Here is a 26,131-nt window from a genome sequence, read left to right on the forward strand (position 1 = left end):
CCGCCGCCATCGCTCCTCCCCGGCCCGTTGCCGTGACCACCGTGAGGCGTCGGCCTGGCCCCGGGGGTGGCCGCCATGAGCCTGGACGATGTGCGGCTGCAGTGGCTGCGGGAGCGAGTGGCCGCCGTCCTGGGGCTGACCGATCCGGCGCCTTTCGAGGAGCTGCTGAAGCGCGGGCAGGGCGAGGGGGCGCGGACGGCGCTGCGCTTTTTGGAGTGTGGCGCCGAGGACGAGGGCGAGGAGAGGGAGGCAGGCGCGACGCTGCTGCTGCTCCGGGCCGAGTGGCATGGTGAGGAGGCAGTGGGTGAGGTCTCCATTCTGCCCCGGCCTGCTGAGCCCTCCCCTGGGCACTGCCTGACCCCAAGTCCCTTCTCTCTGTCCTTCCCAAATCCCCCTTCCCCCCTCCCTCGTGGCCCTATTTGTTCCACCTGCTGAGTCCTAGCCACCTTACCCCTTTCCCTGCCCCTCCATCCCTTGGGCTGTGTCCAGTTCTCCTGAATCTCCTCTATCCCACTCATTTCCATGAGTGACCTTTCTCCTCTCTGGTTGTGCTTTGGTGGGATTTGCACAATCCCTGTTGCAGAGTGGTTATTGCACACTTTCCTCCCATTTTGTGTGTGTACAGATACAGGTGACCCAGATGAGTTTGCAGAGGAGCAACAGGAGGAAGGCCCAGATAACCTATTTCCTGAGCAGTTGAGTGAAACAGCCTCTGTGGCATCAGAAGGAAATAGGTGGTTTGAGCAGCTGAAGCATAGTCATTGCAGGCTGTACTGCCATGGGGGCTAAATGTGACTCACTAATGCGGCTCTCTTGAGCAGATCCAGAAGTATCTGTAACATCAGCAGCTTCTTCTCCCAGACAAGCAGATCTGACTTTGTCGGAGGTGCCCTGGGCAGTGTGGCTGATTAATGTTTCCTCAAGAGATTCTGCTTCAGGATGCTTCTTTGGAAGAAACTTTCCCTAGTTTGGCTCTTTCATCTTTTCCAAACAGGTGGAAAGAAAGAGGCTGACTGAAATGAACAAAATCAACCCACAAACACAGATCTTCCATCCAGTCTTTCTCTGTGACACCTTTTACTGACTTTATAATTTCAGATTTTTAGAGATTAATTTTATTTAAATAAATAGAATTAGTATGTTCCCTTCAGTAGGAATTAAGTCCCCTTGTCTTAAGAGTTGCAAGCTTGCTTCTTTATTCTGATATAGTTTATTGAGGATAAAAGTCATGGTCCTCTAAAGGGTTAAGATTGGTCTAGTACTTTAACCATGGTATTGTAGAAAATCCTCTCACAAAAAATTGTAAAAAAATAAGAGCAAGGGAAAGGGTATCGGAAGAGAGCAATGATTTTCCATGACTCAGAGGTTCTGTTCTTTTCTCTACTGTCAGTATCTGTGTAACTCTCACAAGCTTCTGAAACAGTTACTTGCAGAAGCAGAGAGTCATGGCCTGGTATTTTAGATCCATAAAAGAATTTTGTTCATACTCTGCAAAAAAGACAGAACCAGTGCTGAAGCGTGGTGTGGACCTAAGTAGACTAAAAGAATGTTACGATTCAACTTCCCACTCTGCACCTCTGGATGGAGGCAGCTGTAATGCTACGGGTTAATTCTCAAAAGCAGTGAGACAGGGAGAATTATTATTGCTTGATAATAATACCAGCACACAAAGGGGCATGGCCTTTCCAGTTGGAGATGCAGCTATGCCATTTCCACTTCTTTTAAGTGTCCAGAAGCCTGTGCTGAAAGGGGAAGAAGACATGGTGCACCTTCTGAAAGACAGTATAAAATAAAGTTTGAAATTATAGACTGGCCCTCGAGATCATGCAGTTGTTCCTGTCTTACAGCATCTTCACCATCACTACTTGTTCACAACATAACCACAAACATTTTTCACATACATCTGGCATGACAAAACCCTTAATTGTTTGTATTTCCTTTTATAAAGTGGTTTCATCTTGAAATGCTTTAATCTACTTATTTTGTCATAAGTCAATTGCATTGAAAAATGCTGTTAAGGATATTATAAATCAAGACCCATTAGCTGTGGCATGCAGTATAGTCACTTGATTATTGGGATTCGGTTCTTCAGCAGTAGTGCTGTCCTATGGGAAAATGTACAATTAATGCCAAGATTGGATGACTGATTGATGAAAGGTGATGCTGAAGATGGAAGAAAATGCTGTCATTTAGTTTGAGAAGAAAATTGGAAGGATCCATCTTATATGGATGGAATACCCATTCTTTAAATGAGTTCTCTTGTGTTATTCTTTCTTAGGGATGACTCAGAAGACAACCCCACTGCAATCTACAGACAATGAAAGTGTGTCAGGTCACGTATCAACTCTCTCCAGTGGGTCTGAATTGAGTAAATTGGAGCAAAGATTTACAACTGACAGTATGGAACACACACCGCAGGTAAGTCTGTTGTATTTCACTCTGCTCTTTTGTGGCTATGAAGATGCTGGCCTTCTAATGAAAATGTTACAGTAAAATTGGGAGGCAAATTAAGGAGGTACAGTGCAGAGCAAGTACTCAGAGCAAAACAGAACATTTCACAAGAACAGGAATTTCCTTTCAAAACTACTGGCCTGTGGTGTCTGCCATAGCCTCCGACATTGACTGACAAGATATTGCAAAGGTAATTTGCTTGGCAAAATGCTAACTTTTGGTGAAAAAATGCAGCAGTGAGTTACTCAGGCACCGCATTAGTTGTTCCCAGAGTTGCTTGTAAAAGAAAGGTTGCAGTCAGAATAATGGCTAGAGAAAAACACCATGGGAGGAGCATGTAAGGAACAGTGAACAAAGGTTTTTGCAGCTCAAGTCTTTTACATAATTATGTGCTCAGGATGGAATCTGAGGTTTCTAACTAAACTTGGTTTATGACTGAGATACAGGTGGAAGGGGAGTAGGTGCTTGCACCTTGTCAGAAATGTACGGGGCGGGGCAGGCATTTAAGTGCTTTCTGGTTTCTTATGTCTCAGGCATATATGCTTTTAGTCCTGTTGGTCTCAAAATCAAAATTGTTTTGAAAGCTGATGATTTTTACTGTTAGCTGAGTGATTTTTTAAACATTTCATTTATGTTAAACTAATGATTTTGTCTTATTGTTCACAGCAGGCAAACATTTTCTTGCTGTTAAGAAACGTGGCAGCAAACAGTAATAATCATGCTTCCTTTTTATTTTCTGTTTCAGCTACAAGAACAGAAAGTTGATGAGGTGTGTTTTTATGTGGCTCTTGATGAAATTCCTGAAGAATTTGTGTCAGGTTCTACTGTATATTTTCTGAGAGACACCAAAGGTATGTGCCCTGAATAACTGCAGACTCAGCATTTTCAGTCTCTGTGTTAAACGGTACCACACTGAGAAAAGGTGATAGAGACTGGGATTCAGGATAGTGCATATCCAGCCTAATTAATGGAGTATTAATACTCTCAGAGTAGAACCAGGTATCAGGAATGCTTTTTGTATGAATTTATGGAAAGCTACATGCCTTCTGCATTCTACCAGCAAGGATAAAGTTTTCATGCTACATTCAGAGGAACTAAGAAGATTTAGTTACTACAACAGCTAAAGCTGCATAAAGTGTTTTGAGGATGCAGAGCTGTATGTGAGAGACCATAAGGTGGTGAGAAGCACAACTGGGGTCTCTGATTTCCTGACCTGACTCAAATTCTGATACACAACAGCAGGCATATTTTATTCTGATAGATAAAACCAATGACAACAGTTTTTCCAGCATCTGGAGTAGCTCTGGTTCTGGTCGCAATCAGACCTCAGTATCTAGCTCTAGCTGTTTCATCGGAAACAGCTTTTGCAATAAAGCAAACAGGTATTTCCACGCCTATATCCAGGAACTATCAACAGCATGTTATCTCTAATTTAGTGCAAGAGACTGGCCCCAGAATAAAATATGCGGGCTCACCAACCATCAACATGCATGGTTTGAAGCTACAGAGAAGCAATGAGTGGATTGAGAGCAGCCCTGCAGAGAAGGAATTGGGGAATATTAGCCAGCAAAGTTCTCTTGCATCCCAGAAAGGCAACTGTCAGATGACAGTTAGAGTCAGATGATGACACTTACATATTTTTCTACCCTTTCTGAAAAAGCATCTGCACTATTAAAACAAGTGTTAGCTTTGAAAGTGACTTGCATCAAACCTAGTTTATTGCAAACACAGTTTGTTTTATTGGAGTTTTAACTTGTTATGGAAAGGACATTATACTTTCTGTATCAAGTAATTAGTTTTATGTTAATTGTTTGTATACTGTTTAGAAAGAGTTACTGAACCTAATGACCTGACTGAAGCTAATGAGGTTCTTCCTAAAGTGATAAGGTCTGGTGTACTGACTGATGATACTCTTTTGATGCTGAAGAATGCCATCTCACAGGTAAATGTGTTACAGCTTTTATATATTGAGTCTTGAGTTTCTGTGAGTTATTTGCCTATTTAGTGTTCCATTGACCATATGGACTCTGTATAAGAAATACTAATATTTAACGAGTGATCTTCATATGCCAAAATGAAGTTTCTGTTAATACTTATTTGATATTTTGCTTCCCAAATTTTTGTTAAGATGTGGAGATGGGCAGTATTTAATTGCCTTGCCCTATATGGGAAACATGACACCAGATACCTTTATTTTTGTGCTGGTAGACTTTTGTAAAAGCATGCTGGAGCTATTCCCCTGCAGAACTTGAAGCAGAGAGAATGATGCTAAAGAAGTGAAATGGAAGGAGATGCCCTTAAATTTTAGAACAACATATACAACGCTTAAGTGAATTGCTAGTCATCTGAGTTCTATTGTTTTCTTTTTTTTAATATGAACCATCTAATCTATGGTACCTGTTTGAATTATAGGTGTTTTCACCAGCTCTCTCTCATAGTCAGCAGCAGACTGAGGAGACTTCCTTTCATCCCAATAGTGAAAACTCAGATTCTGAAGAAAGGAATTTATCCGAGACTGAGCTTGCAGAAAAGAAAGAACAGCCTGTGGAATACTGTACTATTCACATGGGGAATGAGATTCGAATGAAAAAGCAAAAATTCTTAAGTGTTACTCAGCAGACTATACAGCAAACTGAAGGTGAGTGTTTTGCCTATGCCAGCACTGTGGTGTTTAGAGAGTACATGACAGTAGAAAGAGGTTCACCTAGGAATGGCTTTATATAGACTAAGAAATACATACAGTTTCTGGGGAAGCTCCAGACCTGATTAAAGTTTCTTGTTGCTGATAACAGTAGTATTTTCACTGCCCTGAAGCATAGCAGGCAACATGGAGAAAGATGAAATCAGTGATAGTCTTTCAGTCTGGAGTAAGAATAGGAGAGAGGGTAAACATGCCTCATTGCTTACCAGTGTTGGGAACTCGGGCTATAGCAGGGTATGGAAAATGATAGATCGAATGAGACTTTCACGTGATATTTAGCATCCCTTCTCTGACAGGGGCTATGGTCCTGCTATTAAAGGGAGCATAGTGGCCTATAATAGGCAGATTGATAATCTTCTTCAGCAAAGCCATAATTCTTAATAGTTAGACACTTGAGTTAAGGTTTGAAAGCTGAGAACTTTTCATGTATTTCTAGGAGTATATCTTTCTTTGCACTGTGTTAGCTGTGAAGCAACTGAATGTCTTTTGCCATATTCTCAGATAGGCAGAACAGGTGCTATGTTACCTATCCCCATGTAGCTAACAAGATGGAAAGCATAAGCCATATCAATGATGTTATTTTACCAGTGCTGGTGGAAAAAGACAGTTAATTCTCTGTGCATTTTCTTCCAGTAGGAGATATTAAACTAGTGATACCAACTGTAAATCTAGATGGAGAAGTGACTGTTCTTGCCACAGTTCCAGAAGTGGTTGAAGCTCTGGAAAGTTGTGCAATGACCTGGCAGAAATTAATAAGCACAGCTCTAGAAGAACAACTGAAAAGGGTTCCCCAGGTAATGTTGCCTATAACACCAAGCTGCTTTTATTCCAGGAGACATTACTTCATTTCCCCACAAGAATCTCTTTGGATGGTCTGTGCTCATTTTGAATCCATCTTCATGTTTTATTGTTGGAAAGCCATTTACTAATTGATGTAAAGTAGAACAAAAGTAGTGGGGAACTGTGTGACTCTGGGAATAGAGTATAAATAGAATATAACATAAATCGCTGCAGATGCTACCCACACAGCGTAACTGTGGAAAGCTAAGGCACTGTTGTTATCTGCACTCTTCTAAAGAGCCATGAAATAGTAAAAGCTTCAGTGATTATTTTTTTTTAATTAGACTATATTTTTGCTTGAAAAAAGTCATCTCAAACAAAAAAAAATTTCCAATTTTAAGGTTCTGATTCTGCGAACACTTGCACATATGACTAATACCATTAAACATACTGAGGGATTTTATGTCTGCAATGTTACTTGTGCGTAAGTTTTTGCAAGAACGGACTGTCCAGCTCCAACTCAGGGGTATGCTCCTCATGAGCAGTTTCCTTCAACATGTGTAAAACTCTTTTGATTTCAAGGATCTTCTGTCTGGGTTTTTTGCATGGTTGAATCATATCAGATTTTTGTTGGCATACAGAATATTGAAAAGAAGGGACAAATACAGTCCTGGTTATAGGTTTTCACTCTTGCATAATGGTAATTTAGAATTTTTATTTTATTCTACTTTGCTGGTAGGGTGAAGGTCCACTTGCAGAAGTTGACCTCTGGAATGAAAGAAATGATACTTTAAATGCTCTTACTGAACAGACAAAGCTTCCAGAAGTGCAAAAAGTCTTGGAAATATTACAGGAAGCTGAATCTGAGCATATTGGAGATTTACAGGTAGCCTTAAGTAACCTCAGAAAACATCATATGGAAGCTCTAGATAATGTTAAGTTTCTTTCAACTCTCAAACGCCATTTGAAGGTATGTATCCTTAAGAAAACTTTGTGAAGTTTTAGCTGTAGTTACCTGAGTTTGGTTTCTCTGTTGATATAATCACTTCTTGTTTATTTTGTACTTTTTATCGGCAATAAATATATACTTGAGCTTTTTTATATTTAATAAATAAAAGGCTTGCTTATTTTGTTTGAGTTACAGTTGGTCCGCTATTTGAAAGCAGAAGCCCAGAGCTGTGAACAGCTTGGTTCATAAATCACAGCCATGGAAGAATTTGATAGTATAGCTGAATTGCGGAAAACAAGAATTTTTATACTCCATTTTGACGTAGCTTCTATCACTGATTACAGCTGATATCTCAATTTTTAAGTTTTATTGAAGATCATCCAAATATCCAAATGAAGAGTTGAGCTAAAACTAGTTTTGGGACATCTTTTATAGAAAAGAGAATATTAATGAGACAAGACCTAAAAAGCATTTGGAGCAATAAGTGCAGACTTGCACATTCTTAGCCGTGTATGTTATTAGGCACCAGGTGTTTCCTTGACTGGGCTATTTATTTAATAATGTCACAGACTTTCTTAACTTTGGGTACCTATAGACTAAATATTGGCTTATTGAAAATGAATTTGTATATTTTCATTACATTCACCATATTTACAATACATTTAATAGAATTTAACATATGGCGTTGGGTTTAATGTTGTCTTGGATACCATTCCTTCACTGATGAATGCCCTAAGTATGGTATGGATTATCTCACGTCATGACAACAAGGATGAATGGATGGTACCCCTCATGGAAAAAGTTGCATGGGAAATTTCAGCAAGAGTGTACAAAGTTGTGGATTTACGCACACTGTTTAAGTACGTACTGGATTTCTGTTTAACTAGGCTGTATTTATTAAAAAACTTTGCTTGTTTTACACAAAGTGCAGTAGATAACACTTTAATCAAATAAGTTTCAGTGTTTTTCACTATCTGAAGTTGTATTAGAAGGTCAATTAAAAGTCATCCTTTTTTGTATTTTTCATAAATTACTGAATCAGCCCTGAAGAAATAGGTGCTTTTCCTCTTGTCTTGAAAGGACATAAATCAATAAACCCAGTAGAATTATAGTGGTAAAAAAGTGGCATAAATATGATCAAAATCAACCATAAAATAATAACTCCTTTCAAAATCAGTCACATTGAAAATTAAGACCTCACAGTTATAAGTTTTGCCTAGATCTTGTGTAATTAGAATCTGCTAAACCAGGGTATATTAATCCAGTTGAGATATAATTGTCTATCTATAGTCTTTCTATCTATAGTATCTTAACTGTTTTGATTTGATTAATAGAGAAGATAAAGCTGCTGCAAAAAAGAAAATAGCAGAAGCCAAAAGCACTCTTGAACAATGGAAGAAATCTTATTTTACTGTTCGTGCCCAAATTGAAGAATCAGGAAGAGAGCAACACTGGGAATTTGACCAAAAACGTTTATTTGAAAAAACAGATTATATGACTTCAGTCTGTCAAGATCTGTATGATATTTTGCAGGTAGTAATACAGACAATAAATAAAGGGATTGTGTGATCAGTGTCTTATTCTCTAGAGGAGATTTTTTTGTATTGTAGCTGTTGAAATGTTACCAGTCTTTAGTTTTGTGAGTGGTTTTGTGTTTAAGAGCTGAGCAGTACCTTTGATTCCAACAAAGCTGCACTTAATGCTTGAGACAAAATAATTCTTCTCAACGTACTGGTTGATGAAGGATATTACTGTGCACATTGATGTTATGGACATACAGATGTGTAACAACTGTTTCACAGATTTGCATTTTCATGTGTTGCTAGACTAACAATGTCATTTTAGATAAAATAACCATTTAGGTATACTATAATAAAAAATTTGACCATATATGAATCAGTCTATCAGTTGCAGGATAATATATGAATGGTGAGATGCTATGTTTAGGCTAATTTACGTCAGGGTAACTAAAAATATTAGTGGCCTATCAATGGTCAGATGCTATAGACTGTGTACATAAAAACTGCATATGTGAAAAGTGGAATAAAAAGGAGTCATAACTGTTCATTATCTGTTTTAACAACTGAAGTGTTGGGTCTGTAGATTTTTTTTTCCCCATAAAGCTACTTAGTGTCTTGTATAGAAATATACTAAATGTGAATTACAGCACAAATTGATCATTGTCTGAGCTCTTTTTATTTTTTAAAGGAAATAATATCAGAAAGATATGTTAAATGGCAAAACCCCCAAACATTAAAAATAAAGCTTTCAGATATGTTCTTCTGAATTAACAGGTCATTGAAGAATTTTACAATATATTTGGTCCTGAACTGAAAGCTGTCACAGGGGATCCAAAGCGTATTGATGATCTACTGAGAAGAGTAAATGAACTAACTAGTCCTATGGAAGAACTGACTTTTGACCCTTTTAGCATCAAAAGTGCACATGACTGGAAATTAATTATGGAAGAATTTAGAGAAGTTGTTTCAGTAAGTACCATCTATTGTGATTCCCCCCCACCTCCCCTTACTTCCTATATACAAATTCCTTCCAGAATATCAACATTTTAATTTAAAGAAAATGTATGTTTGTGAAATAAAAGAATATATGAATACATACGTGAATGAAAATGTGAGGAATTTGACCAATTTTTTAAGTCAGTATTGTGTTTCCAAGTTGTTTTCATTTATAGTTTCACTATATCTTGAAAATGGTGAAGCACAATTTTTTTCCATTGGCGGAATTGCTGCAGCATGAATAGAGGCTACATAGGACCTCCCTGTACTCATGTGCTGATGTGTCTCAATCACATCCCACAAAGAAGTAAAACTTCCTTTTCTGGTTTCATTTAGTTCTTCACTCCTCAGCTAAGAATACCACATAGTACAAATTGTTACAATGTTTTATGTGATTTATATACCTGCCCAGCAGACACATTAATTAACATTAATTTCCTGCAGTTTACTGCAAAGCCATCAATTTGTTAGTAATTTTTAAGACAAAAAATAGTAAAAGTATGCTTGACTACTATTATAAAAAAGTATTTTCATTTTGCCTTCCTTTCATGATTTTGCAAAATAAGAATCTGTAAGTGATAGGATTTCTTGGCGTTCTTCCTTTGTTTAGGTTATTGAAGAAGAGACCAAAAACTTTATTGATGAATCTTTTAAGACCCTTCGATCAGCAGAAGCTGCATTTGACATGCTATTAAACTTCAGACACATCCGCTCTCGTGAAACCATTAATAAGCAGATGATGATGAAGTTCAATGATATTTTAGACCAATACTGCAAAGAGGTATTTAAGAATTTCTTGTGTACTGCATGAAGCTCTTTACCTAGTGAAAATCATAAATCTGTGTATATGTCTAAGTACCTGTATAGTGTCATTTGCTATCTGAAAGACTGAAAAATTTTACAAAATAAACATAATAATTGCTCTCACTTTTTTTTTGAAGCCTACTGGAGAAATTGTATAGTTAATTTGCTGAAATGGATGTGCATACCTGTATACGTGTGGCACTGTATGGGAACTGAAAGATGTTTGCATGTATTCTGAATGCAACAAGGCTTGTGGTTATTCCTTTACCTTGTGAACAGCAGTTCGACAGTAGTCCTCCCTGAAAAAATACATCTTTCACACCCTACAGCTTTCTTGTGATGGACAGCAAGTTCATGGTATGACCAAAAGGTGTTGGAGATCAACTGCGAAGGCAGAAATAATTTCTGACGTGTTGAAGGTTGGATATTGGAAAGCTTTTCATGTCATAGCATTTTTCTTGATATTTCAAAGAACATTGTGTTCAACGATAAAATGTAATCTTACAGAAAAATTGCCACAATAGCAGGTGCACAAGATATAAAAAGGAATACATTCTCTGTAATGCAATTAATATAGACAAGAGATGCCTGGGAAAAAAAAAAAAAAAAAAGAATTGTTTTTATCCTGCTGCTGGAATTAGCTTCAGACCTTGTGCTGTGTACCAGGTTAGATACTGACCATGGACAAGTAAGTGGAGAAATGATTCTTTGCAATATTTTATTCTCTTCTAGGTCGAAAATGCTAAGGAAATCTTTGTTCAGTACCATAAGGATCCACCTTTGTACAAGAATCATCCTCCTGTGGCTGGAGCAATATACTGGTCCCGATCTCTTTTCTGTCGGATCAAACACACTATTATTCGATTTCAAGAAGTAGAGGATTTGCTTGCTAGTGAACGTGGAAAGGAAGTATGTTGGCTCTTTTGGTATTTAATGAAGGAAGAAATACTTTCTTCATACCCTTCCTCTAAAGATGTGAAAGTGTTCTTATGTGAGGTGAAATTCCAAGAATTTCTGTGCACACAGCAAACCACGTTTGATGTGAAAAGCTGAGTGACACCTTCCCACTGTTTCCCAGAGAGACAGTGACAGAATCAATGACAGAATTCAAGAGCCTGAGTTCTCCACTACCTGCATTAATTGCAAGACATTACTTGCCCTTTCATCTAATAAAAATTAGAAACCATATTAAGACAGGTTAGTTGCACATTTCTCATGGTCTTTAAAATGAGTTAGTTATACAGAATTTTCCTTTCTAGGTAAAACAAATATATCTTCAAGTGGCCAAGAGGATGAAAGAGTATGAAGATCAAAAATACAATCAGTGGAGAGATGGGACAGAACAGATACTCCCCCTGTTATTGAAAAATACTCTGCTGACTGTCATCATTGGTGGGGCTGCAACCCATGTTAATCCAGAGACTTCTGAGCAGGTGAGATATAGGTAGATAGTATACCAGACTTCGCTGGGGGGAAGAACTGGAGCCTATCTCATGATTAGTGAGATTTTTCTAAGAATAAGGTTTTGAAAGGAAAATTTTGAAAGTTCTGAGCTCAGAATTGTTTGTGGTCCTTTAGAAGACATAGTTGCTGAATTACCTGGCAAATGGATGAATGTTGTTGCTCTGTGTGTTCTTCTGTGCTGTAATTCCTGTTAATTTTTTGGGTTCTGGTGTAACATTTTGGAGATTTTACAACAAAACTTGGCACTGAAGTTAGGTGTGGGTATGTTCCCAGCAGAGATCATGAAGAATCTTATTCTAACTAAACTTTTATCTGACCATGAACTTCTACTGTGATTTCTATTGTAACTGGTTGCAGCAGTATGTAAACAGAGGTGATTTGGTTTGGTTCTTGTAATTAGCTTTCACTGAAGAGTTAGTTGTGTATAATTTCTGAAACTAGAATTCTGAGTTTGCTACTGAATTTTAAAGGCATTTCCACAAACTCTGAATGTCAGCCATTCTGCCTTTTACCTACTGCCTTATCAGATGTCTCCAAGATCTAACTTTTTTTTTTTTTTTTTGCATTGTAACAGTTTGGTGTTCCTCTTCTTTCTGCTGCTCTTCCTTGTGTTGCAGAGCTCTGTAAAGGAGGAGCCTGTCACCACAACGAAAAGCGTCCACTTCATAGTGAATTTTTCTCCAATACTCCAAGAGATTATAATTGAAACAAAGTACATGGAACAACTAGGGTTTCCAGTCCCAGAAATAGCAAGATATGTGGCATTACAGGAAGACAAGTATCTTAGGTAAGGCTGTAACAGAATATCTGCTCACATACAGACTTACGTCAGTGTTTCAAGTGATTCCACTCCAAAACGGAATGGGCCCTGAGTCGGCAAATTTTGGAAATATGAGAGCTCTTAGTTACTTTTTGTAAGGGTAAAATTACTAATGGCCATGTTTCACTAATAAGCTTTTCTCTGGTACTGTCTGCATCTTTCACCCTGTAGGACTGTCATAGAAATTAACATCATGTCAAATCCGGGAAAAAACAAGGAAAGTAATTTGATTTGCAATTAATTGTTAGTGCCATTTAGATTTCAACACACATTTAAATACCCTGACACTTTGTTCCTGTGCAGCTTTGGATAAGTCACTTTTGTCCAAATTATCACAGGCATTTAGCACACAGGTATGCCAAGAAGAACCCTGACTGGATTTTAAAGTTCACAAGTTGAGTTCACTTATGTGCTTCAAACTGAGGCTGTCTTAAAAACTTTTTCTGAGTTGGGGTGGGAGATATTGGTCTAGCTACTATAGGAGCTATATGAAATTTTTCTTTTGTTTTTAATAGGAAATGAATTGCATTTATAATCAATACATACCCAGTGGTTCTTTCTGCAAATTTTGCCTTATATGGAAGTCTGAACAGAATGATGGAACTGATCTGCTGTTTCATCTGAGTTCAGAGATGTATTTCCAGAAAATCCTGATTTTTATGTATTGTTGTTTTGTTTCTTACACTCATTAGGTATACAAATGCATTGAAAACCATGCTGGATCACTATCACAAATTGATGGGAACACTGAATGAAGCAGAAAGCACAATTCTTGATGATCATATTCAAGAACTCTGGACGGTATTCAAATCAGGGCACAGAAGACTCAATTGGAACTCCTTAGGTAATGGTGATACTATTTTAAAATGGCCTTAGGTACTGATTTTCAATTAAAAAATCTCTTCAATTCTGCACTCTATTTTTTATGTCATATGAGAGCAATGTATCCCTAAATGGTAGATCTGATTGCCTTGGTCAGAGTCAGAATAGTAGGTTAGACAGACATTGATCCAGTGGGTTATTTCTTACGTTTTTATTATACTGGGTGGAAGTGGCTAGAGACCCTTAGACAACACCTGTGAGGGAGCTAGATGAGGGATTAGGTGAGAAATCATCTTATCTTTCTTCAGAACATCAGTTCCTTCTCAGAGATAAAACACATCTGGTTGTATTAGTTTTAATGCATTGGTGAAATATTTGTTAAAAGAAAAAAAAAACCCTCCAAAATTTTGTGATTTATTTCAAGGCATTGGTGATTTTATTGTTCGATGTACACAAGCCATCAAGAAGTTTGAATCACTTGTCCATCAGATTCATAATAATTCTGAAGACATAAACAACAAACTTCTGTTCATAGAATCAACAAATCTCTTTAAGTTCCCACTTTCAAAAAATGGTGAAGAACTTCCTAGTAAGTCTTTATATTTTTATTTCCAAGCTTTGTGATGTTTTATTTTGCTCTGTCTGCTACTTTGCATTTTTAGTTGCTAAGATCAACCCTTTTAATTGTTATCAAAACTAGTTACAGTAGTATTTCATGGTGAAACAGAGGAAGCACAATCAGAGCTTCAGTACCCTAAAGCTGATGGTGTCAATGAGAGAAACATAAAGATGAGTATACAAGTAGGTCATATGACTTGTGTCTACCTAGCTTTCGATTGCTTTCCCCCTAGTTTTCCTTTGATTTCCTTATCCTTCCTTGTATGCAGTAGTGTAGTCTTATGGCTGCAATCTGCATGGAGTGTCAGCCATCTGAACTGAACTGGTTTCCTCAGATGGAAGTTTCAGTAAGGTGGATTGTCTGCCAGGTCTCCCTGTCACTTGAGTGAGTAGGTGATGGATCAAATTTCTTTCAATGCTTTGTAAGTCTTAAAAAGGTTACTTCACATCTAATGGTTGCTATTAAATAATTGAATCCATATAAAATCAGAGAGCTGAAATATTAATAAATTAAACATTAATAAGTGAAGATATTTTTTACCAGTATACAGGATCAATTTCATGTTCACAAATAAACCCCAGCAAATTATTCCAGTATGCAAGTCTGTTAGGTCTTTTGCAGTTAACACTATTTTTTGTATCTCTTGCAGAAGCGAAAGAATTTTTTGAGTATGTTAAGTGTGAAAGAGCAAAAGATGTGGCACACATGGTTAGAAAGTATTCTGCAATTCCCCAATTGCTAATAAAAGTGGAAGGACGAGTTGCCAATACGAACAGTGGCAAATCTCCAAAATTAACTTCCTATTATGCATACTGGGAAAAAAGGGTTTATGAGGTGTTGACACAGTTAATTGTGAAGTAAGTCAATTGTTTGCTTTAATGGATTTTCAGCTGTTGGGTTTTACTTTACCTGTTCTGCAGCAGTTGGGGCCAAGAAGGATCTTGTAGCAAGATATCATAAAGGCTTATCTTACAAGCAAGATAATATTACAATGCAGCATTGCAGGGTTATAAAAACTTCCCAGCCATCTCTTCATTTTACAATTCATGCCTTTGTAATCTGGTCCATGCTCAGCTGACTTCATTGTGCTTTTTTGGCTGGACTCTTGGCTGGAGTTGACCATAGTCTCAGGTCCTTTTGCACCAGGGTATCCCTATTCATTTCTTCCAGTAGCTTCTTTTAGAAAGTCAAACTTTTGCATTAATTCAGTATTAGTGGGACAATATTGCTCAGATACACATCAGTGTTTCCAGCTGAAATTTGTGATAACTGACTTCAGAGAGATCTGCTTACGTATCTAAGCACATACCTGATAATTGCGATCTCTGTTGGGCATTTCCATGGGGGCAGCACCTGATTATTACTCTTTGATGTGATTTTTTTCCTTTCCTAGGAATTTGCAGTCTTTTAATGCAGCTATTCTTGCAAATGTGCCACTGTTCCAAACAGAAGCTATTTTATCTGCTCCCAAGATAATCTTGCAACCTAATGCCAGTGAGATTGACAAAATGACTGTACAATGTATCCAAGACTGTGTTGGGGTCACTAAGGTGATTTTTGATAAAGATTTACTTGTTGCCAGTTTGCTTGTGATTATAATGAATGAATCTTGCTTTATGCTTGGGTAAGCATAAATGTCAAAAAGAAGATTCATATTGCTTTATCTTGAAATCAAAATATCCAGTACACTGTTCTAATTTTACAGACTGTCCTAATTTTACAAACTGATGACAAAGGAAAAAATTACCATACAGCTTCATGCCATTTTTGCTCAGGAAAGATTTTTTGTTACTTTTCAGCAGTTTTGCCAGTGTAAGGATATGATTCGGTTCTATAAATCAGCATACATCAGAAGGAAATACTTTTCAGGTTGCACCACAGATGTTGCTTTCTGATGTATGAATAAGCTGGTCCAATAAGGAATGTGAGTAGCCTCTACATTACAGCTTCCCTCAAAAGCAGCAGAAAAACAGTTCAGAAAATGTTGAGAGAAGGGCATCTAGGACACATCTAGAACAACAGATTTGCAGCAGATGAAATATCTAGCTTGCTGGCAAAGATGTAGCAATATTTCCCTGCATAAGTATGTTCACATTGAACTGCTTTCCAGAGAAGAAGCCAAATATTGTGGCACTGTTCCTGCGCTGTGCTGACGGAAAAATGATTCCAGATGTCACCTGAAATGAAATATATTTAGATTAAATGTGCTTCCTATGCTCAGATTTGCTGTTCTGCTCCACTGGTGCATTCAGCATGCTTGATTGAATACCTATTTCTCTGTGTCATGCTATATTGTTGCTTAGTGAAGATTTTAAAAGCAGTCTGAGTAATGCATGGAAGGGTTTTGTTAGGATGAAATTAACTCTTCTCTCAAGTATATAGGAAAATGTAATCTCTTGCTGTCAGAAGAACAATTGATCTGAGAAATCATTCACACCATTTCCTACATTGTCTCCTAAATAATGGTGAATTTCTTCACTGAAAGGGTTGTCAAACATTAGAACAGGCTGCCCAGGGGAGCAGTTGAGTCACCATTCCTGGAGGTATTTAAAATGCTTGTGGATGTGGTACTTAGGGACATGGTTTAGTGGTGGGCTGGGCAGTGTTAGGTTTACGGTCATACTCAATGACCTTAAAGATCTTTTCCAACCTAGATGGTCCTGTGATTCTATGAATTTTACTAAAATATCTCTCTGCAAAGTAACTGCTTTTCAACCCTGTCTTGAAAACTCTAGCATTTTGTACGATGGATGCATGGTACATGTATTGAATGCCCTCCTCAGCGTGTCAAAGAAGACGAAGTTATTACTTTCAGCTTTTACAGTGAAGTCTCCCAGAACCCTCTGATAATTGAACAGACTGTTCTCATCACACAGAATGTCCGCAAACTCCTGGCTTCTCTCAGCAAATATTTGAACCAATGGAAGAAATACCACGTTCTGTGGAAATTAGACAAAAGCATAGTCATGGAGAGGTTAGCTGCAGAAAAGCCTGCTTGTATCACCTTTGATGAAGAGTTGCAGTTCTATGTGAAGGTAGCTCAAGAAGTGACTCAACAGCCCTTGATTAAAGATGAGCAATTTATCAGGCTTCAGCTGGCTCATTTAGCCTCCACAGTGCAGGAGAATGCTGGAGGCTGGATTGTTTCACTTGGAAAGTTGCTTAATGAGTCTGCAAGAGAGGAACTCTTCAGTCTTCAGGAGGAGATTCAGGTAGGTGGTTTCAGTTTGGTTTTGTTATCTTTATCACATAGTCTGAATCTGCATGTTATTTACTTGTCTTTTGTGTTTAACTCATTGTTATAATTCTTTGCTTTGTCAGTGTTGCTTCTGGAAATTATTTTTACTTTTTACAGAGATTATCACAGCGTCTTAAGAGACCTCCTGATTCCCTGGAAGATCTCAAAATTGTCCTTGGCACAATTACAGAGATCAAAAGCATGTCCTTCAAGGTGGAACTGAAATATTTGGACATCTGGGAGAGATACCGAACTCTTGCAATGTACAATATTCCAGTAAGGGCATGTCTCATAAAATGTTTCAGATTGAGCTAGAGGCACAAATGCCTCAGATGTGAATGAATAAATGTTTTCTTTTTAAGAAATTTTGCAGAATCACAGTATTATTGAGGTTAGGAGGGATGTCTGGAGATTGTTTAGTCCAACCCACCTTCTCAAAACAGTATCTTCACTTTAAAATCCATGTGTTTAAATCTGATTCACATCACTTCAATAATGGTTTTGTGTTATGCAAATTTATAATGTGAGCATAATATTCCTCACTTTCTTGTGACTATTTCTTGTGAGAGATGTTACTTGTTTGGTTTCAGGTAGCTAAAGAAGAGCAAGAGATGGCCGACAAGATTAGGGAAAAGTGGGAGACTCTTTTCTTTGAAGCATCAGAAGTTGACCACAACCTTGGAGGCATAAAACGAACATTCACAAAGGTAATATTTGTAATTAATATTGGAAAAAAATTAAAAGTGGAAAAGAAAACAATTTAAACACTGTTCTCTTTAGATTACAGAGCAACAAATTGAGGACTACAAGAAAGAGTTGGAAGTTTTCTTCCATAAATTCATGACTGAGGGGCCTGGTGCTGTTGGGGAAAATCTCAGCAAAGGTAAATGGATTACGTGTGTAAAGTGATGTCTTAAAAATATTAGTCTTCAGACAATTCTTCAAATTTTATGTAAAATGAAAAGTTGTGCTTTCCTTATTACCATACAAACTGATCAGCCAGGAATATGATATTTTTAGTACTATAACTTCTACAGACTATATGCAAATGCTGTCTTATTTATTCCCCGTGATCCCTGGATTGTTCATCTAGAAAAATTCCTCTCCTTTCTCAGGACTGGAACTCATGGCCATTTTTGAAAAAGAAGTGAAAAAACTGGAAAAAATTCATCAGGAACTGGGAAGTCTTGAGAAACTTTTTGACTTGCCAGTTATGGTGTACCCTGACTTAATAAAAGCACAGAATGATATGAAAGGTCTAAAGCAGATCTATGAAATTTATGAATTACAAAGCGTAAGTATTGCAGTGTGTATACACAGACATACACATGTTCAGGCACATACATAGAGAAAAGGTAAGAGAGGCTGCATTGTCCTCTAGTTACTATCAACTCCGTTCTAAATTTTTGCATGAAATAAGCTGTGACCTGTCATGGACTATCACCATGAAATGATTTTAATTGTTTGTACAGGACTAACAATGTCTCCATAGTGGACCAAACACATACTCATATCAAATAGGAGCAGACCTCTCTCCCCACTAATAATTATTGGGTGGCATTTTACTGAACAATTCCCCTGATCATTTCAGTGGAACCACTTTTGGATACAGTATGTGTACAGGTGACAATGGGTATCTCAGGCTTTAACTGATCTTAAATATTTTTAATAAGTTTTATTATTCCAAAATTAAAATGCCCAGTAAAGTATGCTCTTAAGGATGCTTTTTCTGTTTTCCATGTTTCCTTTTGATTATTTCTTATACAACTGGTTGTGTTTGGCTATGAATCTGTCTTGGACATGAATCTGTCTCTTCCTCTATTCATAAAATATTAATACGATTACATCTGCATCCTGACCATGGTGTCTAGATCCTACTGTAGTGGAAACATGTTTTTTTGTCAGAACTAGAAGGAAATATGATTTTTTTTCTCCTGATAACCTTGTTCCCAGGCAGCTAAAAAGGAATGGTCTCAGACACTCTGGATAAACCTCAATGTCCAGTTTCTCCAGGAAGGAATCGAAGGATTTCTTAAAGCCTTTCGAAAGCTGCCCAAACAAGTACGCACTATGCCAGTAGCCCTTCACTTGGAAACAAAAATGAAGGCATTTCGAGACTCCATTCCTTTGTTGCTTGATTTGAAAAATGAAGCGTTAAGAGAAAGGTTTGCTTTGTTTTATTTAAATCCATTTTCTATATACAGGAAGATTTTGTTTGTTTTGTTAGAACTTGTAATTTCAGTTACTGGGGTCATGCCTTGTCCTGCAGCTTGAAACTTCACTTTCTGCTTAATGAACTTGTGCATGCAAGGTGACTACAATGACTGGGATACTTTATGTATTCAAAATACTAGTTCTTGTTTAAACAGTAGAGTGCTAAGCAGGTTTTCATTATTATTTATTAAATTACAGTTGTTTTAATTTTTACTGTATCATGGTGGTTGCTACAATTGTGGATGTGTCAATTTGAAACAGACATTGGCAAGACCTTATGGAGAGAACAGGAACAAGTTTTGAAATGACAACAGAAACATTCACTTTGGAGAATATGTTTGCTATGGAACTTCACAGACACTCAGATGTTATCAGTGAAATAGTCGGAACTGCTGTTAAGGAGCTTAGCATTGAGAAGGTAATGTAAAAAGTCATAATAAAACTAAAAACACATAGATGACCACAGTCAATGTTTTATTTGAGATTTTTATATTAGCATGACAGCAAGTTCGACCATCTTCATGGAGCTGCCATGATGTAACTGATGGCAACAAAAATCAATAGCTCTGTCAATAAGCTACCACATGGCACAGAATCCTAGCATCTTGGATTGGCAGCAGTATGTTGGATTTCTGTTATTACAATAAGCAAGTTTGGCCTATGAAAAAGGATCTGAAGAATTATCCATTCTGTCTCAGTCATGATATTTTGAAATAGACCCTTCTTTATAAACCAGAGATAGAAAATACGTGCAGAAATTTTGCTGAAGTAATTGATTTAATTTTTATGCTGAGATTATAGTTCTCTAGTATTTGAAGACTGAAACATGCATCTTTTATGCTCACATGCAGGGTGTGAAGGAAATAGCAGAAACATGGGAACACCTGAAATTCACTGTACAAATGTACTTCAAAGGCACTGAGAAGCGAGGCTTTATTCTGGGATCTGTAGATGAAATTTTAGAGATTCTTGATGACAACAATGTCAATCTTCAGAGTGTTTTGAGCAGTCGATTTGTAGGTCCTTTCCTTTCAACTGTTCACCACTGGGAAAAAACTCTGTCATTGATTGGTGAAGTAATTGAGGTAGGGAAGAAAGTGCTGGACTAAATAATTAATGTTTATTATTTATAATCAGGGTTTTCTATTTTTTTTTTTTTGATGGTAACATTTGTGTCTTAGATCTGGATGGTGGTTCAGAGAAAATGGATGTATTTGGAGAGCATCTTTATTGGTGGAGATATCAGATCACAGCTTTCAGAGGAAGCCAAAATATTCGACAGTGTAGACAGGCTGTTTAAAAAGGCAAGTAACTGACTTGACTTGTGATCAGCGTAATTATTTAGTGTTTCCAGCTTCATAGTTCATAGTCTTGTGCATCACTTGTAACAGTGAGAATGGAATGTTATGATGAAATGAATATGAGATTGGGGAACCCAGGAACTCTGGTGTTTTACTTAACATCAGTCATATGCAAAACCTTCTGATTTAGCTAATTTGGTCAGTGGTGTGATCCTTGGCTGACAGTACTGGGCAGGCAGAATCCCCTTTCCTTTCATTGGATAAATTTTTTTACCTTTACCTTGAAAATAAGAAGCTTAGGTACATTTCCATAGGTTGAGGACTTAGATACCTGCTAAAAAGGCTTCACGGGTATAATGCTGCTGTTCCCATACTGAACGTATACTCCCAGTATGAATATGGCTTAGTTTTCTTTTTCCCATCTGCAAAATTGAGATAGTACTGTGATTTGGTATATGTGATATATATATTCTCCGTATACAGGAGCAAAGTCAGGTCTGTGCTCATCATAGAATCACAGAATGGTTTGGGTTGAAAGGGACCTTAAAGACCATTTAGTTCCACCCTCCTGCCACAGGCAGGGACACTTTCCCCCAGCCCAGGGTGCTCACAGCCCTGTCCAACCTGGCCTTGAACCCTTCCAGGGAGGGGGCAGCCACAGCCTCTCTGGGAAACCCGTGCCAGCGCCTCACTGCCTGCACAGGAAAGAATTTTTTCCTTAATGCTTGCTTTATGCTTGCATGACTTGGGATACAAACTTGTCTTACTTACACTTGCTTTTACGGTAGTATCTCCACGCTCTCAGCTTTGAAAGCATATTATCTTCATGTTTTTATATAGCACTGCAGCAATAGGAAACCATATTTAAAACTCTAATTTGCTTCTGTAAGAACCTATGCTGCTTGTGCTGTGTGTCTCATTACGAGTTAAATATAATTTAGTATAATCCATTGCTGTTCAGTATTTTCTAAACTTTCTTTTCTCTCTATGTAGATAATGGGTGAAACTGCAGAAGAACCAACAATAAAAAAATCCTGTGAAGCCCCAAATCGCCTATCAGACCTCCATCATATAAATGATGTGCTGGAGAAATGTCAGAAAAGCTTGAACGGTTATTTGGATTCCAAGCGAAATGCTTTCCCAAGGTTTTTCTTTATATCTGATGAGGAGTTGCTCAGTATCCTTGGCAGCAGTAACCCACTTTGTGTCCAGGAACACATGATAAAGGTACAACGTCTGGCTTTCCACAGTGTCCTGTGCTTTTAGGTGCTTTAAAAAGTTTAACAGACTATATTGTACATGCTGTTAAGGGTGCACTAATATTTATTGCATACTAAGCGCGTACTGGCAGCGTCTTGAAAAAGTTTCTGGGTAACCAAATCAAATCTGCTCGGTAGTCTCTCCTGGCTCTCATACTGGCCAGTAGCAGTTATGGTAGAGGAACGTTGATAGAGGAACATTCAGGATACATCAGAATGATCAATCATTAAAGAACCTTCCTGTAGGTCCTGATAGATCTTTATTTTCTAGAAAAAAAATCAGTATCAGTTGGTCCAGGTCATCTCCTTGTTTACTCTGCAATAGGGCTGCTGAGCTTATATATCAGCATTTGTATTTGATTACTTATGAGTCAGATCCATTTCTTTTAGAGTCCATGGAAATTTTCTTTCAAGATTAAGTCGGAGCTAGATACACTTAGGTCTTTGAAGCTTTGTTTCTAAAACGCCAGTAAATTTCTTTATTGGTGCATTTCAGATGTATGATAACATAGCCTCCCTGAGGTTTCAGGATGGTGATAGTGATGAGAAAATTGTAACAGCCATGATTTCAGCTGAGAAGGAGGTGATGGAGTTCCGTCAGGCTGTAGCTGCAAAGGGCAGAGTGGAGAATTGGATGACAGCAGTGCTAGAAGAAATGAGACGAACAAACAGACTCCTTACTAAGGAAGCTATTTTTCGATACTGTGAAGATAGAAGCAGGTGAAACAATCAGTGTCAAGGATAATACAAGTACCATATATGTTATTATGAGCCTCTAGTGATATGGAAAAATAAAATACTTTAAATTTTTATTTTTAACACAATTTAACCTGTGTTTCTGTATGTGGAGGGATATGAATACACACATATGCAGTATTTTAACTGACCAGAAAAAATGGTTTTATCTATCATATCTAATTTCCCAAGTCTTGAGTTTTTATTTTTAGTGTTGTGTGCACAGTATATTTTTCTCACTATGAATTCCACTTGGTAGTCTTTACACATGGAATAGGCAGCTTTTCTATCAGTGTTTCCTAGGTTTTTGAAATACTGCACCACGCCGTGATAGAATTCTGTACATCTCTGTAAAATTTGGCTCATGTGGTAGTTGTTGCAGAAATAGGAGCTTCTTTTTTTTTTTTTTTTTTCTTTTTTCTTTTTTTATATTCTGTCCTGATCAGTTACTTAGAATAAACAGTAACTCATGTTCCCTCACAATATGTATTTCCTGCAGAGTTGATTGGATGTTACTCTACCAAGGCATGATGGTGCTGGCTGCTAATCAGGTGTGGTGGACTTGGGAGGTAGAAGATGTCTTTCGGAAAGTGAAGAAGGGAGAAAAACAGGCAATGAAACGTTATGCTAAAAAAATCCATAAGCAGATTGATGACCTGGTTACCCGCATTACAATGCCTTTGAGCAAAAATGACAGGAAAAAATACAACACTGTTCTCATTATTGATGTTCATGCCAGAGACATTGTTGATACATTCGTAAGAGATAGGTAAACACCCCCCCCCCCCACTGAGAAAATACCAAATGCATAAATTGTATTTCTGTCCTTTTACCTCATGTGAGCAAGTCTCTCCTGTGTAGCATTCTCCAGGCTCAGGAGTTTGAATGGGAAAGCCAGCTGCGTTTTTACTGGGACCGAGAGCCAGATGAACTTAATGTGCGGCAGTGCACTGGCACGTTTTCATATGGTTATGAGTATATGGGTTTGAATGGACGTCTTGTGATCACCCCGCTTACAGATCGTATTTACCTTACACTCACACAGGTATACATTCAAGGAGATTTTTAATAATAACCCTTTTAAAATACACCTGTTGGCAATTACATACTTGTTTTATTGCCACTTCCTGTTATCTCCTAGATGCCAATGTGAAAGCTAATATGTTTGAAACCTTTTGTGATGTCCTTCTAACCTGATTGCATCAAGGATAATATAGAATGCATTCACAGATAAAATTTAAGGCTTTTTGTACCCAACGGTTCATTTGTGATTTTGCTACCAACCTAATATAAATGTATTCCAAGTTTTACTTTGCTTTTTGGTCTGTCTCCGAAGGCTTTATCAATGTTTCTGGGAGGAGCACCTGCAGGGCCAGCAGGTACAGGGAAAACAGAAACAACCAAGGATCTGGCCAAAGCACTGGGCTTGCTGTGTGTAGTGACAAACTGCGGAGAAGGCATGGATTTCAAAGTAAGAGTTAAAGATCTGTATTCTCTGATAAAGTGCCAGTTACTACTCTTTTTCAGTGCCCAGGGTAAGGCCATACTCTGAACTTCTGAATATGTGCCTCCCTTAGAGATACCATGCCGATTGATAATGAATATAGTAAAAGATGTCTAGTTTGAATAAATTTTTGAAATAATTTCAGGTGCTTTCAAGAAGGGGAGCAATGACTAGATGATAGGTGTTGAAGCTCATCATAGGCAATCTGCACTTGGCAAGTAATTATTGCAGGACCTTATGACAGATTGCTAGCTCCTGCATATATAAATATCCAGAGGCTTTACCCAGTCATGAAGAGTTTTAGCATATTCCAAAATTTTCTGACACTGAATGTTTTATATATTCATTGCTGAGATGTTTTTCTTGTTGTTCTTGTTAGGCAGTTGGTAAAATTTTCTCTGGTCTCGCCCAGTGTGGAGCATGGGGATGCTTTGATGAATTCAATCGTATTGATGCTTCCGTGCTTTCAGTCATATCTTCTCAGATTCAGACTATTCGGAATGCTTTAATCAATCAGTTGAAAACATTTCAGGTAAACATTACAAAAGAAGAGTAATTGTGAAAGCTGATCTTGTTTTTGAGGCTAGGATTCAGGGTTAGACCCCATCATTGGATCAAAGGGCTGCTGCTTCTGTAATTAATTTATGCTGAACATTTCAAATTCTAGAGTATGTACTCGGTTTCAGAGATTTTAAATCCTTGCTGATTTCCTAGTCCTCTTTTAGGTTCTTCCTTTGTGAAGTGGGATAAAAGTAAACTAAATAGGATAAGTAAATGGGATAATAGTATAGTAGTAATTAGGGAGAGGAGTAACTTAACTTGATGTGGTTTGTGAGTCTTTATTTACTGAAGTTTACTGGAATTCGAAACCCTCAGACAGAAAATTTGATCAAGAAGTGTGAAATGTCTTGATATTTATATGCAGGATACAAACAGTGGGATGTATGTATCTGGATGACTGACTAAAGCTAAATATTTTAACATGTTGTCCTAAGTAGGTACCCCAGTATTGCTGGTTTTCTCTTTGAGCAAATAGTACTATTTATTTAAATTCCAAATATACATTGTTCTAACATCATCTTATGCCATTAGTTTGAAGGACAGGAAATTACTCTTGACAACAGAATGGGCATTTTTATTACAATGAATCCTGGTTATGCTGGTCGGACTGAGCTCCCTGAGTCTGTAAAAGCTTTGTTCAGGCCTGTGGTTGTTATTGTACCAGATCTTCAGCAAATCTGTGAAATCATGCTCTTTTCTGAAGGGTTCCTTATGGCAAAGGTAGGAAAGTTTTATTGCTACCCATGCCCGTGTACACACCCATGTATGCATGGTCCGTGTTTTGCTGTGACATACACATTTGTGATTCTCTAACTTAAATCTCAAACAGATGCTTGCCAAAAAGATGACGGTGCTATACAAGCTGGCAAAGGAACAACTTTCTAAACAGCACCATTATGATTTTGGACTGCGGGCCCTTAAGTCAGTGTTGGTGATGGCTGGAGAATTGAAAAGAGGATCAGCAGACCTCAGTGAGGTAGTTTTGCTACTTAGTTACCCTGGGCAGATCATCTTTTTCGCTATGAAGAGGATGTGTTTACACATCTGCTGTAGTCTGCTTTGGAAACAGGAGCAATGGTGTTACTTGTCTTATTATTTCACTTTGTTCTTACTGAGGCACATCATGCCCTCTTCCAGAAAGTTACCATTAGAACTCTAGTCAAGGTAGGGAAATCTATAGAAAATTTTACTTCTTCTTAAGTCCAGGATGCAAATAACCAGATGAATGTCTCTGGATGAATAACGAAAGCTGGTTTTTGAACAGTGAGTGCTCCAGTCATGCAGTTGTTAATTGTGTAGCTCACGTAGTACAGTATACTTATAAATGAACGTTTTTTCAATCCTGCATTGCTTTTCATGCCTTTCTTTTACACCTATTTTTTATTTCTATATG

The 26,131-nt window shown here is 37.7% G+C and overlaps 1 protein-coding gene across 1 annotated transcript in view; it reads left to right on the forward strand.

Annotated features, from left to right (window-relative positions):
- Positions 1 to 75: 75 nt before the first annotated feature.
- The window catches only part of DNAH10 (dynein axonemal heavy chain 10), a 57,037-nt gene continuing 30,981 nt past the window's right edge, over positions 76 to 26,131 (forward strand). The window contains 37 exon segments of the mRNA XM_042805639.1: positions 76 to 289; positions 626 to 734; positions 1,727 to 1,739; positions 2,290 to 2,418; positions 3,197 to 3,302; positions 4,278 to 4,393; positions 4,864 to 5,089; positions 5,789 to 5,946; positions 6,672 to 6,902; positions 7,551 to 7,741; positions 8,216 to 8,414; positions 9,176 to 9,370; positions 10,008 to 10,178; positions 10,934 to 11,110; positions 11,461 to 11,583; positions 12,283 to 12,452; positions 13,178 to 13,329; positions 13,732 to 13,896; positions 14,576 to 14,783; positions 15,320 to 15,476; positions 16,662 to 17,138; positions 17,282 to 17,440; positions 17,755 to 17,871; positions 17,945 to 18,047; positions 18,280 to 18,458; positions 19,118 to 19,329; positions 19,640 to 19,796; positions 20,230 to 20,463; positions 20,560 to 20,682; positions 21,673 to 21,906; positions 22,435 to 22,658; positions 23,173 to 23,442; positions 23,535 to 23,718; positions 24,010 to 24,144; positions 24,557 to 24,709; positions 25,270 to 25,458; positions 25,568 to 25,714. Of these exon segments, the coding sequence (XP_042661573.1) occupies positions 76 to 289; positions 626 to 734; positions 1,727 to 1,739; positions 2,290 to 2,418; positions 3,197 to 3,302; positions 4,278 to 4,393; positions 4,864 to 5,089; positions 5,789 to 5,946; positions 6,672 to 6,902; positions 7,551 to 7,741; positions 8,216 to 8,414; positions 9,176 to 9,370; positions 10,008 to 10,178; positions 10,934 to 11,110; positions 11,461 to 11,583; positions 12,283 to 12,452; positions 13,178 to 13,329; positions 13,732 to 13,896; positions 14,576 to 14,783; positions 15,320 to 15,476; positions 16,662 to 17,138; positions 17,282 to 17,440; positions 17,755 to 17,871; positions 17,945 to 18,047; positions 18,280 to 18,458; positions 19,118 to 19,329; positions 19,640 to 19,796; positions 20,230 to 20,463; positions 20,560 to 20,682; positions 21,673 to 21,906; positions 22,435 to 22,658; positions 23,173 to 23,442; positions 23,535 to 23,718; positions 24,010 to 24,144; positions 24,557 to 24,709; positions 25,270 to 25,458; positions 25,568 to 25,714 (6,507 nt within the window).

Source organism: Tyto alba, unplaced genomic scaffold, assembly GCF_018691265.1.
Source record: "Tyto alba isolate M040663 unplaced genomic scaffold, T.alba_DEE_v4.0 Super-Scaffold_44, whole genome shotgun sequence".
Classification (NCBI taxonomy): domain Eukaryota; kingdom Metazoa; phylum Chordata; class Aves; order Strigiformes; family Tytonidae; genus Tyto; species Tyto alba.